This window comes from Chiloscyllium punctatum, chromosome 48 (assembly GCF_047496795.1).
Source record: "Chiloscyllium punctatum isolate Juve2018m chromosome 48, sChiPun1.3, whole genome shotgun sequence".
NCBI lineage: Eukaryota > Metazoa > Chordata > Chondrichthyes > Orectolobiformes > Hemiscylliidae > Chiloscyllium > Chiloscyllium punctatum.
This window is the reverse complement of record NC_092786.1, coordinates 53,919,336-53,932,990: the sequence shown is the minus strand read 5'-3', so window position 1 is coordinate 53,932,990 and position 13,655 is coordinate 53,919,336. Positions and strand designations below refer to the sequence as shown.

At 44.8% G+C, this 13,655-nt stretch overlaps 1 protein-coding gene across 2 annotated transcripts in view; it reads right to left on the bottom strand.

Annotated features, from left to right (window-relative positions):
- Positions 1-6,029: 6,029 nt before the first annotated feature.
- Positions 6,030-13,655, bottom strand: part of itga11a (integrin, alpha 11a) — a 197,126-nt gene continuing 189,500 nt past the window's right edge. For both annotated transcript variants that reach the window (XM_072565257.1, XM_072565258.1), the window contains 2 exons: positions 10,820-10,933; positions 6,030-9,813 (listed from right to left, as the gene is read on the bottom strand). In XM_072565257.1, the coding sequence (XP_072421358.1) occupies positions 9,715-9,813; positions 10,820-10,933 (213 nt within the window). In that variant the 3' untranslated portion in view covers positions 6,030-9,714. The remainder of the gene's footprint in view (positions 9,814-10,819; positions 10,934-13,655) is intronic.

The following is a 13,655-nucleotide window of genomic DNA, read 5'->3' as shown; positions in this document are numbered from 1 at the left end:
TTTTTTTGCACCAAAGGAAAATGAACTGTTACAGAATCTGTATTCAAATCTGCACACCTGCTTCTGGATGTTTGTCTTTTTATGATGCTCGACCCTTGTTGTGAGGTATCAGTTTTATTCACTTCTACTTTCACCCCTCCAATGACTGAAAAGTTTACCTCCGCTGTTTACTATCAAATGCATGTAAATAAATAAATTTACAGAAATCCCGTCAGCTCACTTTTCATATAAATGAAATAAAAACGGTCTTTTCCTCTATGTCAAGAGATTGAAATGCAAATCCAATTTAAAACTATAAAACTGCTTCCACTTTTAGACCCCAAGTACCACCTTACTGCAGATTTAAAAACGATGAAAAAAAAGTCAGAGGTGTTACTTTGGACAGATTTCAGTGATGCTTGCAATATACCAACGATATATATGCTCAAGGACTTCCCAGAACAACCTTTCACAAGTCCATTTTGATCACAGCCATTTGTTTTCCTCCATATTTACATTTGACCAAAGACTTTTTGCTTGCTTCATGAATGACTTGTTGTACGGTTGTAACATCGAACAAAGCAATCTAATTATTGATATGAAACCTTGATGGAAAAGCTGTCTTCACTTGATTATCTGTTCTGTTTTACTGAACTTTAGCTCACTTTCTCTAGTGGTTTCTGTGCAATGGGCACAAACAAGGTAACACAAATAAGCCACACTTTGCAATGAGGCTCCTTTCAATTGAAACAGTGATCCCTTGCTTTTGTGTTTTTTTTAAATTCATTTCAATGGATGTAGGAGTTGTCGGCTTGGTCAACATTTATTGCTCATTTCCTAATTGCCCAGAGTGCAGTTCAAAGTCATCCATATTGCTGTGGATCTGGAGTCACGTCTAGGCCAATCCAGGTAAAGATAACAAATTGCGCTTCCTTAAGAACGTTGGTGAACTAGATGAGTTGTTGTGCCAATCAACAATGCAATTCATGGTCATCTTTAGACTCTTGAATTCAAAATTCACCATCTGTCATAACAAGATTTTAACCCTGGCATAGCCATTCCACCTTGCTTCATTATGTTTCTATCATTTCTTGCCAGTAGTTGGTTTGTAGCAATTTTCATCGGCCTGGGTCTTGCTTAGTCTGCGTGATATGCATATTTCCAACGATAACAAGGTTTTTATAATTGTCTTTATCTATTTTGTAATTCTACTGATTCCTCAATTACAATTTGACTTCTGGCCTGACTGAAATGTAAATAATAAATTGTAAGGGATAAGAATTCACGGGCATGTGTGGAAAGGAATATAATAACGTATGAACATTCCGGGCCTTAGTTCAAAAATGTTAGAATCGTAGAAACAGCTCAGTAGTGTACGTTCAGTACTCGGGCTATTGTGTCTATGTCATCAGTTCTTACAAAGAGCAACCTGAATGGTTTCATTCATCCATTCTTGCCCTATAATTTTTTTCTCCTTTTTTAAATATTTAAACAATTCCTTTTTGAAAGCTCGTATTGAATTTGTTTCCAACACCTGATCAGTTAATACATTCCAAATCCTATTCACTCATCATCGTGTAAGAAACTGAATAGGCCATTTGGCTGCTTGTACTCGCCCATCATTCAATCTGATCATGGCTGATTTGTCCCAGGCCTTAACTTCTGCCATCTCAAATGCCTGGTGCTTCAAATATCTGTCTCCTCTTTAATTGCTTTCAGTGATTTGGACAAAATTCTAATTTTTCACTTCCCTCTGGGAGAAGAAATTCCTTTGCATCCCAGGTTTGCATGAGTATTCCCTTATTCCGTAACTATGTACCTGAGTTCAAGATTCCTCCACTAGTGGAAACATCTACTCTGGATTAGTGGTGCTGGAAGAGCACAGCAGTTCAGGCAGCATCCAAGGAGCAGCAAAATCGACGTTTCGGGCAAAAACCCTTCATCAGGAATAAAGGCAGTGAGCCTGAAGCGTGGAGAGATAAGCTAGAGGAGGGTGGGGGTGGGGAGAAAGTAGCATAGAGTACAATGGGTGAGTGGGGGAGGGGATGAAGGTGATAGGTCAGGGAGGAGAGGGTGGAGTGGATAGGTGGAAAAGGAGATAGGCAGGTCGGACAAGTCTGGACAAGTCATGGGGACAGTGCTGAGCTGGAAGTTTGGAACTAGGGTGAGGTGGGGGAAGGGGAAATGAGGAAACTGTTGAAGTCCACATTGATGCCTGGGGTTGAAGTGTTCCCAGGCGGAAGATGAGGTGTTCTTCCTCCCAGGCGTATGGTGGTGAGGGAGCAGCAGTGAAGGAGGCCCAGGACCTCCATGGCCTCGGCAGAGTGGGAGGGGGAGTTGAAATGTTGGGCCACGGGGCGATGTGGTTGATTGGTGCGGGTGTCCCGGAGATGTTCCCTAAAGCGCTCTGCTAGGAGGCGCCCAGTCTCCCCAATATAGAGGAGACCGCATCGGGAGCAACGGATACAACAAATGATATTAGTGGGTGTGCAAGTAAAACTTTGATGGATATGGAAGACTCCTTTAGGGCCTTGGATAGAGGTGAGGGAGGAGATGTGGGCGCAGGTTTTACAGTTCCTGCGGTGGCAGGGGAAAGTACCAGGATGGTAGGGTGGGTTGTAGGGGGGCGTGGACCTGAGTCATGGAGGGAACGGTCTTTGCGGAAGGCGGAAAGGGGTGGGGAGGGAAATATATCCCTGGTGGTGGGTTCTATTTGGAGGTGGTGGAAATGTCGGCGGATGGTTTGGTTTATGCGAAGGTTGGTAGGGTGGAAGGTGAGCACCAGGGGCGTTCTGTCCTTGTTACGGTTGGAAGGGTGGGGTCTGAGGGAGGAGGTGCGGGATGTGGACGACATGCGTTGGAGGGCACCTTTAACCACGTGGGAAGGGAAATTGCGGTCTCTAAAGAAGGAGGCCATCTGGTGTGTTCTGTGGTGGAACTGGCCCTCCTGGGAGCAGATCCGGCGGAGGCGGAGGAATTGGGAATACGGGATGGCATTTTTGCAAGAGGTAGGGTGGGAAGAGGTGTAAACCAGGACGCTGTGGGAGTTGGTGGGTTTGTAAAAAATGTCAGTGTCAAGTTGGTTGTCATTAATGGAGATGGAGAGGTCCAGGAAGGGTAGGGAGGTGTCAGGGATGGTCCAGGTAAATTTAAGGTCAGGGTGGAATGTGTTGATGAAGTTGATGAATTGCTCAACCTCCTCGTGGGAGCACGAGGTGGCGCCAATGTAGCGGAGGAAGAGGTGGGGAGTGGTGCTGGTGTAATTACGGAAGATCATCTGCTCTATGTAGCCAACAAAGAGACAGGCATAGCTGCCCATATGTGTGCCCATGGCTACCCCTTTGGTCTGGAGGAAGTGGGAGGATTCAAAGGAGAAATTTTTAAGGGTGAGGACCAGTTCAGCCAAACGAATGAGAGTGTCAGTGGAAGGGTACTGTTGGGGACGTCTGGAGAGGAAAAAACGGAGGGCTTGGAGGCCCTGGTCATGGTGGATGGAGGTGTAGAGGGATTGGATATCCATGGTGAAGATGAGGCGTTGGGTGCCGGGGAAACGGAAGTCTTGGAGGAGGTGGAGGGCATGGGTGGTGTCTCGAACGTATGTGGGGAGTTCCTGAACTAGGGTGGGGATGAGTTCAGTGGGGTTGGAGCATGCTGAGACAATGGGTCGGCCAGGGTGGTCAGGCTTGTGGATCTTGGGAAGGAGGTAGAACCGGGCAGTGCGGGGTTCCCAGACTGAGTTTGGAAGCTGTGGGTGGGAGATCTCCTGAGGTGATGAGGTTCTGTGTGGTCTGGGAGATGATGGTTTGGTGATGGGGGGCTGGGGTCATGGTTGAGGGGGCAGTAGGAAGAGGTGTCCTCTAGTTGGCATTTGGCTTCAGCGGTGTAGAGGTCAGTGCACCAGACTACCACTGCGCCCCCTTTATCTGCTGGCTTGATGGTGAAACATCTACTCTGTCAAACCCCTTCAGAATCTGTACATTTCAAGAAAATTGCCCCACTTTCTTCTGAAATCTAATAATAAAGGCCTTAACTGTTTAGCTATTTTTAACCAGTCAACCCATTTCTCCCAGGAATCTAATTGTTGTGTGACAAAGTAAAACTGAAAAGATGGGCACACGTCTCATCAGGCTAGCTGTAACCAAAAGCGAATTAGCATTAAAGGAACAAAGGGAGCAATATTAGAGGGAAACCATGTCTACATTTAATAGCAGTATGCAAGAGAAAGCAAAACTGCTTCCCAAACCCATTCTCTTTGTTTTTCAAAGTATGTTTTTATTTTCTTATTCAAGTGTTCAGTTCCCATTGTGATTGGTTCAGGTTCCATACCCACTTGTCTTCCACATCATATCAGAATTCCATTTAACCTCCTTTAAGCTCTTAAAATTGTTCCAAAGTTCGTAATCTTTTTTTCTCATGATTCTTTGCGAGGCAAGACTCTTCCTGCCCCTTTTATCGTCAAATCCTTTAATTTTATTCACTGCTGGCTGATGCATTCTTTAACCTCTCTGCTCTGAGGCACAGAACCATAACCTTTCATTATAACCATTCCCTTTACCATCCAACCAAATCCCCATTTCCATTTCTCAAACCGTGAAATTAATGGGATTGTATCCAATAATTATAACCTCATTATTAGAGACTTTCTTCCTGTAAAGTTGTTCCTTTTGCTGATTAAATTGCCATTGTTCTCAAAATCTATCTGTTTGTCAAAGTCTTTGGTCTCCAATACTAATATCTCTGCTTCAGTATCAAATTCTGCTTGATAGCGCTCCTCTGAATTGCTTTGGAGGCATTATGTTAAAGGTGCTATACAAATACAAGTTCATGTTCTTGTCAAAAGGCCTGAATATCAGTGGGAGGAGGGTTGGAGCGAAGACCACTTGAAGTATAGATCCCTTCCTTTTCCTCAGGGAACTAATGTTGGATAGTTTGCATTTAGGGAGCTACTTGCACTGATGCACAGATCACTGCCATAAGCAGCAGAACAGAACGGGCCAATGAGGAACATTGCAGTACGCCTAAGTGTGTATCATAACTGCACTTCCAAGTCTGTGGTCACTGAACTGTTTTATTATTGACGTTAGAGAGTCTCCTCTAGTCTGTGTGGAGTTTGCACATTCTCCCTGTGTCTGCATGGATTTCCTCCAGGGTCTCCGGTTTCCACCCAAATCCAAAAATGTGCAGGTTATGTGGATTGGCCATGCTAAGTTGCCCCTGGTGTTAGGTGCATTAATCAGGGGTAAATATAGGGTGGAGGAATAGGTCTGGATGGTTTACTCTTCGGAGGGTCGGTGTGGACGTGTTGGGCCGAAGGACCTGTTTCCATACCGTAGATAATCTAATCTAATCTAAGTAGACCAAGACAATAATCAACATCAGCTCACTGGACCGCTGGCAGATACATGTGGCAAACAGTGACAGCTTAAAATTTATGTATATCCATAACAAAAGCTCACACTTGACAACATGGGTAGACTATTTTACCGTTGATGTTTTGTGATCAGACACAATGGAGTCTTGTGAGGTGGTATGTGGCCTGTTGCATTGGCCTTTGGGTGGGGGGAGCTGGCCAGCATTGTGCAGACATAACTCCACATTCTCTGTTGAGGCTTCATCTGTCTTTCCACAGGCCATCCTTTAATTACATTCTTCTATCATCCAGTCCCCAAAAAGTTGATGGGGCTGGTGGGGTGGGGTGGACGTCAGCAACAACTTTACCCTGTTGGGCGCCTACACTTTAGTTGTCATTTTTTAGGAATGACTGTGGGGATGAGCTACTTGACCAGCTAAGAACAATGATGCACTTGCTGACAAGACTCACCCCGGAATGGCTGGTTTCCCTTCCATGACCCTGCATTCCCCACCACCCTCCACCCTGGTGCCCCCCCAATCGACATGCACAGGTTAAGATGAAAGGTCTCTAATGCTGTTCACGCTGAAATCAGCCAACTCAGACCACCCGTCATAAAGGAATGTGCAAGTAATGAGAATCAACCGTAGTAATAGTGTAACATCTGATTTTCTTTGAAGCACTCAGTCCATCCTATGTCTTAGGACATCAAAGCAAGTAGTCTTTGTTCATATAATTACAAATTGTCAACACTGAATTACAAAGCCAAATTCCTTCCAAATATTTACATATACAAAAGAGTTGTTTTACATATAATACAGAATCTGTAAATGTCCACAGCATAGAAATTTTACACACTTTTTTCATTAGGTTATTTTGGTTGAGAACTTAGTGTGAAATCTCCTCTGTCAGTCGTGCATTGCTAGACAGCTTTTACAAGCTCTCTGTATTGAGGTGTGATTTACACACTGTTGAAATGCTGGCCATTACAATGGTTCGCTGGCTGTAACGTTTATACTGCAATTTACGATGTTCAGTTATCTGTTGTAAAGACACATTGATAAAGATAAATAATCCCAGAAAATGCTTGAAGTACAGTGCAGATTGGTAATGCCCTGGTTCAGGTAGATTCCCCCCCCCCACCCCCAGTAAACAGGTTCAGTGGGTAACACTCTCTTTGCTTTGTCAGAAAGTCAAAAGGTTCAAGTCCCAATCTCTCGACTTGAGCATAAAATTAAGGCTGATGCTCTGGTGCAGTTTTGAGGTTTGAAAGCCAAGTCGTAGTAACTCTTGTGATCCCTAGACTCTATATCCCTGCTTTTAAATTCCCACTAGGAGTGGACAGATTTCTGTCCAATTTTGTGTTCTATTAAGGTCAAAATTGGGGCTTAAAGGTCAGTTGGCTTCCAACTACAGATTTTATGATCAAGGTTATACTTGGCCACAATGCAGCAACAGCCAGTAGATGGCAACTAAGTGTAGCAACTCTGGTTGAACTTTACCCCTCTGACCCTTGATCCCAGGTCTCTCAAACCAACCACAAAAGCAATTTCCCCTTTGTTTATTCCACAATCAATTTGCCTCCATTTGTCCTCCCAGCTGCATATTTAGTGCAATGATAAGCATCAATAACAGCTGGATCTATTGAATGAATTCCCTCCCTAATGGTGTTGTGAGGCAGCCCACAGCATGTGGACTGTAGCAGCGGTTCAAGAAGGTAGCTCACCACCACCTTCTCACACGCAACAAGGGATGGGTAGGAAATACTGATCCAGCCAGTGACGCTCACATCCCGCAAGTGAATTTTAAAAAAATGTTGAAAATACAGTTTTGGCCCAATCATGTCTGCCCGAGCTGGTTCATATATTTCTCTGTGTTATGTATGGCCTAATAGGGGTTGCCAATCCTCTGGGATGGTCCTGGAGTCTCCATGGATATGATTCCCAAGCCATAATAGTTTTGCCTTTCCTCAGCAGCATTCTCCTCTTGAGAGAAAGGAATCTCGGTCTTTGCCATCCTTTCTGATTGATGTGACCAGACACCTAATCCCAAAGTTTGTGCATAAAATACTTGCCAGCGAGGAGTCAGAGACCAGGTGTGGAAAAATTACAATAAGCCTTTGCCCATTTTATGGGAAATGTTAAACTTGCTGATGTTGATCTTTAAGAATGGGTCTGATTGGGTTTATGTAAAAAGACACAGTTGAATCTTATGGGATTTTTCTTTGGTTAAGTCAGAGTTGCATTTGGAGGAATTTCCAATGAGTTTTCTCACTGTATCTTACTCCTCATGTGGAGAGCGTCTTTCCAACCCTGCCCCCTGCAATGAGGCTGGCCTGGACTTAACTGAACCAGGATCCCATGGTTTCCCCATCGAATTTCCTCGACACCTAACTCTTTTTTTTATGCATTTGGTAACGCAGACACGGAGTATTAATGAAGGTGAGTTGGGCTGTTAGGTGTTAAACAAGTAATAATCCCCTTTAACTGGTGATTCAGTGCTGCCAAGTGAGGAGCCAGCTGCTTGTCAAAACATGGATTGAGGGTGCTGAGCACACTGAGATTGGCCTCAGCAAACATCTCACTCGATTCTGTCACAAAGCTCACTATAACTCCTGTGACTCAGGAGAATCAGCCCAGTAGCTCCACTCAGAGTTAAGAGCAGAACGAGGCCCTGTAAATATTGCTAGCTGCTAACAAATCTAACTGTGATTTCAAGACAAATTTCGTCGTGGTTTGAATATGGGATTCACTGCCAGGAATGGGGGCTGAGAGAAGTGGGCTAAACATACAGGACAACCTCGATTATCCGAGTGAGATGGGCAGGGAGTATTTTGTTTGGATAACTGAGAGTTCGGATAAAGGATTGTTTGGATAATGGATAGCATTGTTACGGGACCTTGAGATCTTGTTGGGATAATCTGAAATTTGGATAATTGATGTTTGGATAATCGAGATTGTTCTGTACTTTGGTGGGGTGGAGGAGGGGGAGAGGAGAATGGGATTACATTAACACATTGAAAGGTCGAGAGCACATAGTCAAAAGTAACATGACACCAAGTTATCATCCAACAGATTTATTTGAAATCTCAAGCCTTTGGAGCGCTGCTCCTTCGTTAGATGATTTCAAATAAACCGGTTGGATTATAACCTGGTGTACTGTGACTTCTGACGTCATCCACCCCAGTCCAACACTGGCACCTCCACCTCAAACAAGATATATTGAGACGGGTCAGAAGTGAGCAGAAGGTCAGGTGGAGCATAAACACTGGCATGGACCTGTTGGGCTGAATGGCCTGTTTGAGCTGTAAACACTCAGTCATGCCAGCTCCACAATGTCCAACTAATCCACAGGTTTAATCTTGTGATTTGTGACTTTTTGTTCATTCTTTCTTATCTCTACAATTCCATGAGTGTTCATCTGTTTCCACTACCTCAGCTCAGAGGGCACCCCTCCCCTAAAAAGCCACAAACATTCATAGGTTGAGCTTGGTAAAATGAAGGAAACACATTTTACAGTGGAGGAGGACATCAGTGGTTATTTAATCACCTAGGTTAGTGTTAGCAGATTATGGATAAACTTGCTCTTTGTTATGAGGCAAGGGAGGGGTCTACAGTGGGACTCTGGACACAGATCCAGACTGGGCTGCTCCCTCAGTGTTGGACCTTCCCACTGTGTTGAGGTAAGGAGGGATATGAGACCTGAATAGACTGTACCTCCCTCACGCCTAAAGTTAGGAATGTGATGGATGAAGGATTACCGGGAGGATACTTTAATTAAAAATATCAACAATCCATAAATCATATGCAAACTATTCCTCACCTTCTTCAAAACACAACTCTTGGAACCAATGGATAAAGATTGGAGCTAGTCGGTATTTCCTAAACAATACTTCAGGGATTTGCAAAGTAGCCGAGGTTCCACAAAGTACATCATCAGTCTGGTTTGGGCCCTGTTTGCCACTTAAAGGGGCAGGTACAATTCTTGATGGTGTAAAATGGGCACTGGCTCCTCCGTGGTAGTGTACTTACAATGTGGCTGTGCATTATTGGTGGTTTTCCTTTTTGTTGTGTTTAGCAGAAAGAGGCCCACAGACTCTCTCACGCTTCAAGCTCCCAAACAGAGAAATGTCACCTACATTGCTCCTCTGTTTAAAATATTCCTTTTCATTTGGGGTCGGGAGGGGATTGTGTTCTGGGGTTTATAACGTGTTGCTGCACCTTAGCGATAATGAATCAAAGTGTGTGGCACCACAAGCAAAATCAATGACCTGATAGGTGCACGAGTTGACTACTCAGTGTTGGTCTACTGTTTTGCCAGTTGATGTCACCTGATTATTGCTGTGTGTGAATTTGCACCTTCTTGTGTTTAACGTTTCTGAGATTTCAATGTTCTGTGCCTTTCTTTGATGACTGCTCAATGGAGCCATTTCCAGTTGCCATGGCTTCTTTCCTCCGACGGTATGCACTTTGGAAAAAGCCAAGCTGCGGGGCAAAGAAATGAAAGGACAGGGTTAACCTTAAGGCAGTTGGATTCAGATCACAGAATTAATGCTGATGTGTCAGCCTAGTCTGGCCCTTCTCCTGCTCACCCTTGTTAACATTGGTGGAAGGGGGCAGGAGACTTGTCTGGGCATCGGATGATAAAGGCCAGTAGCTGCAGGCCATTCGCTCCCTTGAGCTCTATCGAATTCGATCACTGCTGGTCTGTATCTTTGTTCCACCAACCCCTCTCGTTCTTAATACCCTTATCCTCAAACTAAAACATACCCAGCTCTCAATGCCTGTTTAATTCCAGTTCCCAGAGGTCATTGGAAGCTGTTACATCAAACATGAAGATAGATTTTTGACACTCCCACAAATGAGTGGAGGGTTATGGTCTAACTATGCTTCATTGTTTATGGTGTAATGAGCCTGGCATCTTTCGACAAAGCTGACAGCTCCTGTCAGTAGCACTCCTGAGACCTGTCTGAGATCTTGGTTTGTTGGTCACTGGTTTGTATGTTGCCTTGTTGGTGTTGTCTGCAGTACAATGATGTGGTCGCAACCACATTCAATTGCTGTCCTTGTGGAAGGAGGTGGGAGCTTAGAAGATGCTTTCAAAGGAAGACCAGCTACCCATCCTGCGCACAGCCCCAGTTGTTGCTGAACCTGTTCCAGTTGCAAACATTAATGATGGGACCAGTGTGAGTCAGTGTATCGACTGCTCAGCAGTCACTACATGGAAAGCAATTTAGAGTAAACTCTGTATAATCTCCTAAAGGCAGTTGTAAGTGGCCTGATAGGTTGTATTATTATCATATTTGCTGTCGTCATGTCAACGTGAACCACTCAATTTTCATTTGGGGCAGCCAATTGCAAATAAAACTCTCCTGAACGCAAGCGATGAAGAGAGATGCTATGGCCATCACAGTCCCCACCTTCCCACCTTCCCACTCCAAGCGAGGCTGGAAGGAATAATACTCAGGCTGTGGGGAAATACTCGACTTACCTTCCATAAAGCGAGAATGAGGAGTGCAAGCAGGAGAAGACCTCCCAACAAACTCCCGATTATAATCCAGATGGAGACCTCTGACTCGTACTGCTTGGTCAGGTGAAGTGTAATCTATAAGGGGAGGTAGAGGTGAGTTATAACAGGAAGCTGTTGTATCTTTTCTCTCCAATGATTCCCCCCTCCATATTGCACTAATTACAACATCTCATCGATCACAACTCCTCATGGGAACCTTATCTTGAGAGATGTCTGTAGCTGTGCCCTGGTTGGAACCTCTGTGTGTTCCTTTGCATGTTCCTCCTTTTTATTTTAATATAGAATCCCTCCAGTGTGGAAACAGGCTCTTTGACCCAACAAGTCTACACCGACCCTCCAGAGAGTATCCCACCCAGACCCATTCTCCTATAACTCTACATTTACCCCTGACTAATGCATCTAACCTCCACATCACTGAACACTGGGCAGTTTAGCACAGCCGATTCATCTAACCTGCACATCTTTGGACTGTGGGAGGAAATCCACACAGACATGGGAGAATGTGCAAACTGCACACAGACGGTCATCCGAAGCTGGGAATCGAACCTGGGTCCCTGGCACTGTGAGGCAGCAGTGCTAACCACTGAGCCACCGTGCCACCCTTTTGACTGGAGAAGTCTGAGCCTTTATTCATCACATGATTGGATATTTGGGAGATGGGAGATCACTCTCTCTCGGTAGGAGAATCAAGAACAAAGGGGACATTGTCTTAAAATTGGAGCTAGGTCACTTAGGTGCCAAGCAAAGACAAAAGTTGCTCGCGAAACTCAGTAGGTCTGCCAGCATGTGTGGGAGGAAAGCAGATTTAATGTTTCAAGGCCAGTGTCTCCTCTTCAGTATTTAGGAGCCAAACCAAACAGCAATTCATGGGATCAAGAGATATGGAGCTTGAGGTGGGAAAATGGTGTTGAAATGTTGATCAGCCATTGATAAAATGGTGTGGGCTTGGTCAAGGGGTGGAGGTTTGTACCTTGGTCTGGTCTGAGCTTATTCTAAGGCTCAGTTTGTTCCTGTCCCCTGCTGCATTGAACTGAGTTGTCTGTAACATTGTAACCATTGCAGTCTGGTTACAATGACTGACTGTACAACCAGAAATCTTGATGCAGTCATTATAAAGTAATTCAACTTTTTTTCTCTCTATAAACACTGCTAGTAAATTTCCCAAAGTCTCAGAGGGCTGCTATCTCATTAGAGAGAGATGGTGGAGGTTTAACCTGAGGGTCATTGTTCCTCAGGCAAGAGGAGAGGTTGAGAAGGAAAGTCCTTCATGGTAACCTCAGCCGGTGCGGGAATTGAACCGGTGCTGTTGGTGTTACTCTGTCATGTAGTGGCAGTCCAGCTAACTGACCCCGATATGTCACTACAGCTGAATACAAAGTGCTGCTTCCTTCACTGCCTCTGTCTCAGACTGCCTCACATAGTCACGACTATCAGTTATATCACTGACTGACTTAGATCAAGCCCTTCCCCATCCGGAATCGCTAGAATCAGGGAGAATCCGCGAGGACTGGAAAATCACTAACATGACCCTCCTGTTTGAAAAGGGAGTAAGGCAAAACATGGAAAATTACAGACCGATTAGCCTAACCTCGGTTGTGGGTAAGATCCTGGAATCCATTGTGAAGGATGCGATTTCTGAATACTTGAAAGTGTATGGTAAAATAGGGCAAAGTCAGCATGGTTTAATCAAGAATAGGTCATGCCTGACACATCTGCTAGAATTCTTTGAGGAAATAATGAGCAGGTTAGACCAAGGAGAGCCAATAGATGTTATCTATCTGGACTTCAAGAAGGCCTTTGACAAGGTGCCGCTCAGCAGGCTACTGAGCAAGATAAGGACCCATGGTGTCAGTCAAGATACTAGCAGGGACAGAAGCTTGGCTGGCAGAAAGCAGAGAGTGGGGATAAAAAGGTCTTTCTCAGGATGGCAGCCAGTGACAAGTGGTGTTCCACAAGGCTCCGTGTTGGGGCCATAACTTTTCATTTTATACATTAATGATTTAGCTGAAGGTGCTGAGGGCATTCTGGCTACATTTGCAGACAATACAAAGGTAGGTAGAGGGACAGGTAGCATTGAGGAAGCAGGGAGGCTGCAGAAGGATTTGGATAGATTAGGAGAGTGGGCAAAGAAGTGGCAGATGGAATACAACATGGGGAAGTGTGAGGTCATGCACTTTGTTAGAAAGAAAATAGCCCATGCCTCTATTCTAAGTGGGGAGAAAATCAGAAGTCTAAAGTGCAAAAAGGCTAGGGAGTTCTAGTCTAGGATTCTCTCAAGGTAAACTTGCAGGTTGAGTCAGTAGTTCGGAAGGCAAATGCAACAATGGCATTTATTTTGAGAGGGCTTGAATATAAAAGCAGGGATGTACTTCTGAGGCTCTATAAGGCTCTGGTCAGACCACATTTGGAATATTGTGCACTGTTTTGGGCCTTGATTTTGAGTGGGAGCAGCGGCCGAGGAAAAACGAACCCGGGAGACTACAGCTAAGGTAAGACAGTTTGTTTCAAAATTACTTACCTGTAGCGGGCAGCGGTTTTTTTTTCTCTCTCTTCACAAAAAGAGCGGGAGCAGCAGAGGAAGTGACGGTAAACAGAGGGGCAGCCGGGAAGGAGAACGGTGAGTATAAATACTCCCCCTTTAATCACCAACGGTCATTTGAGTGGGAGCAGCGGCCGAGGAAAAACGAACCCGGGAGACTACAGCTAAGGTAAGACAGTTTGTTTCAAAATTACTTACCTGTAGCGGGCAGCGGAAGTGAGGTTGGAGCGCATAGCTGGGCGGGAAGGTAAGTGATTA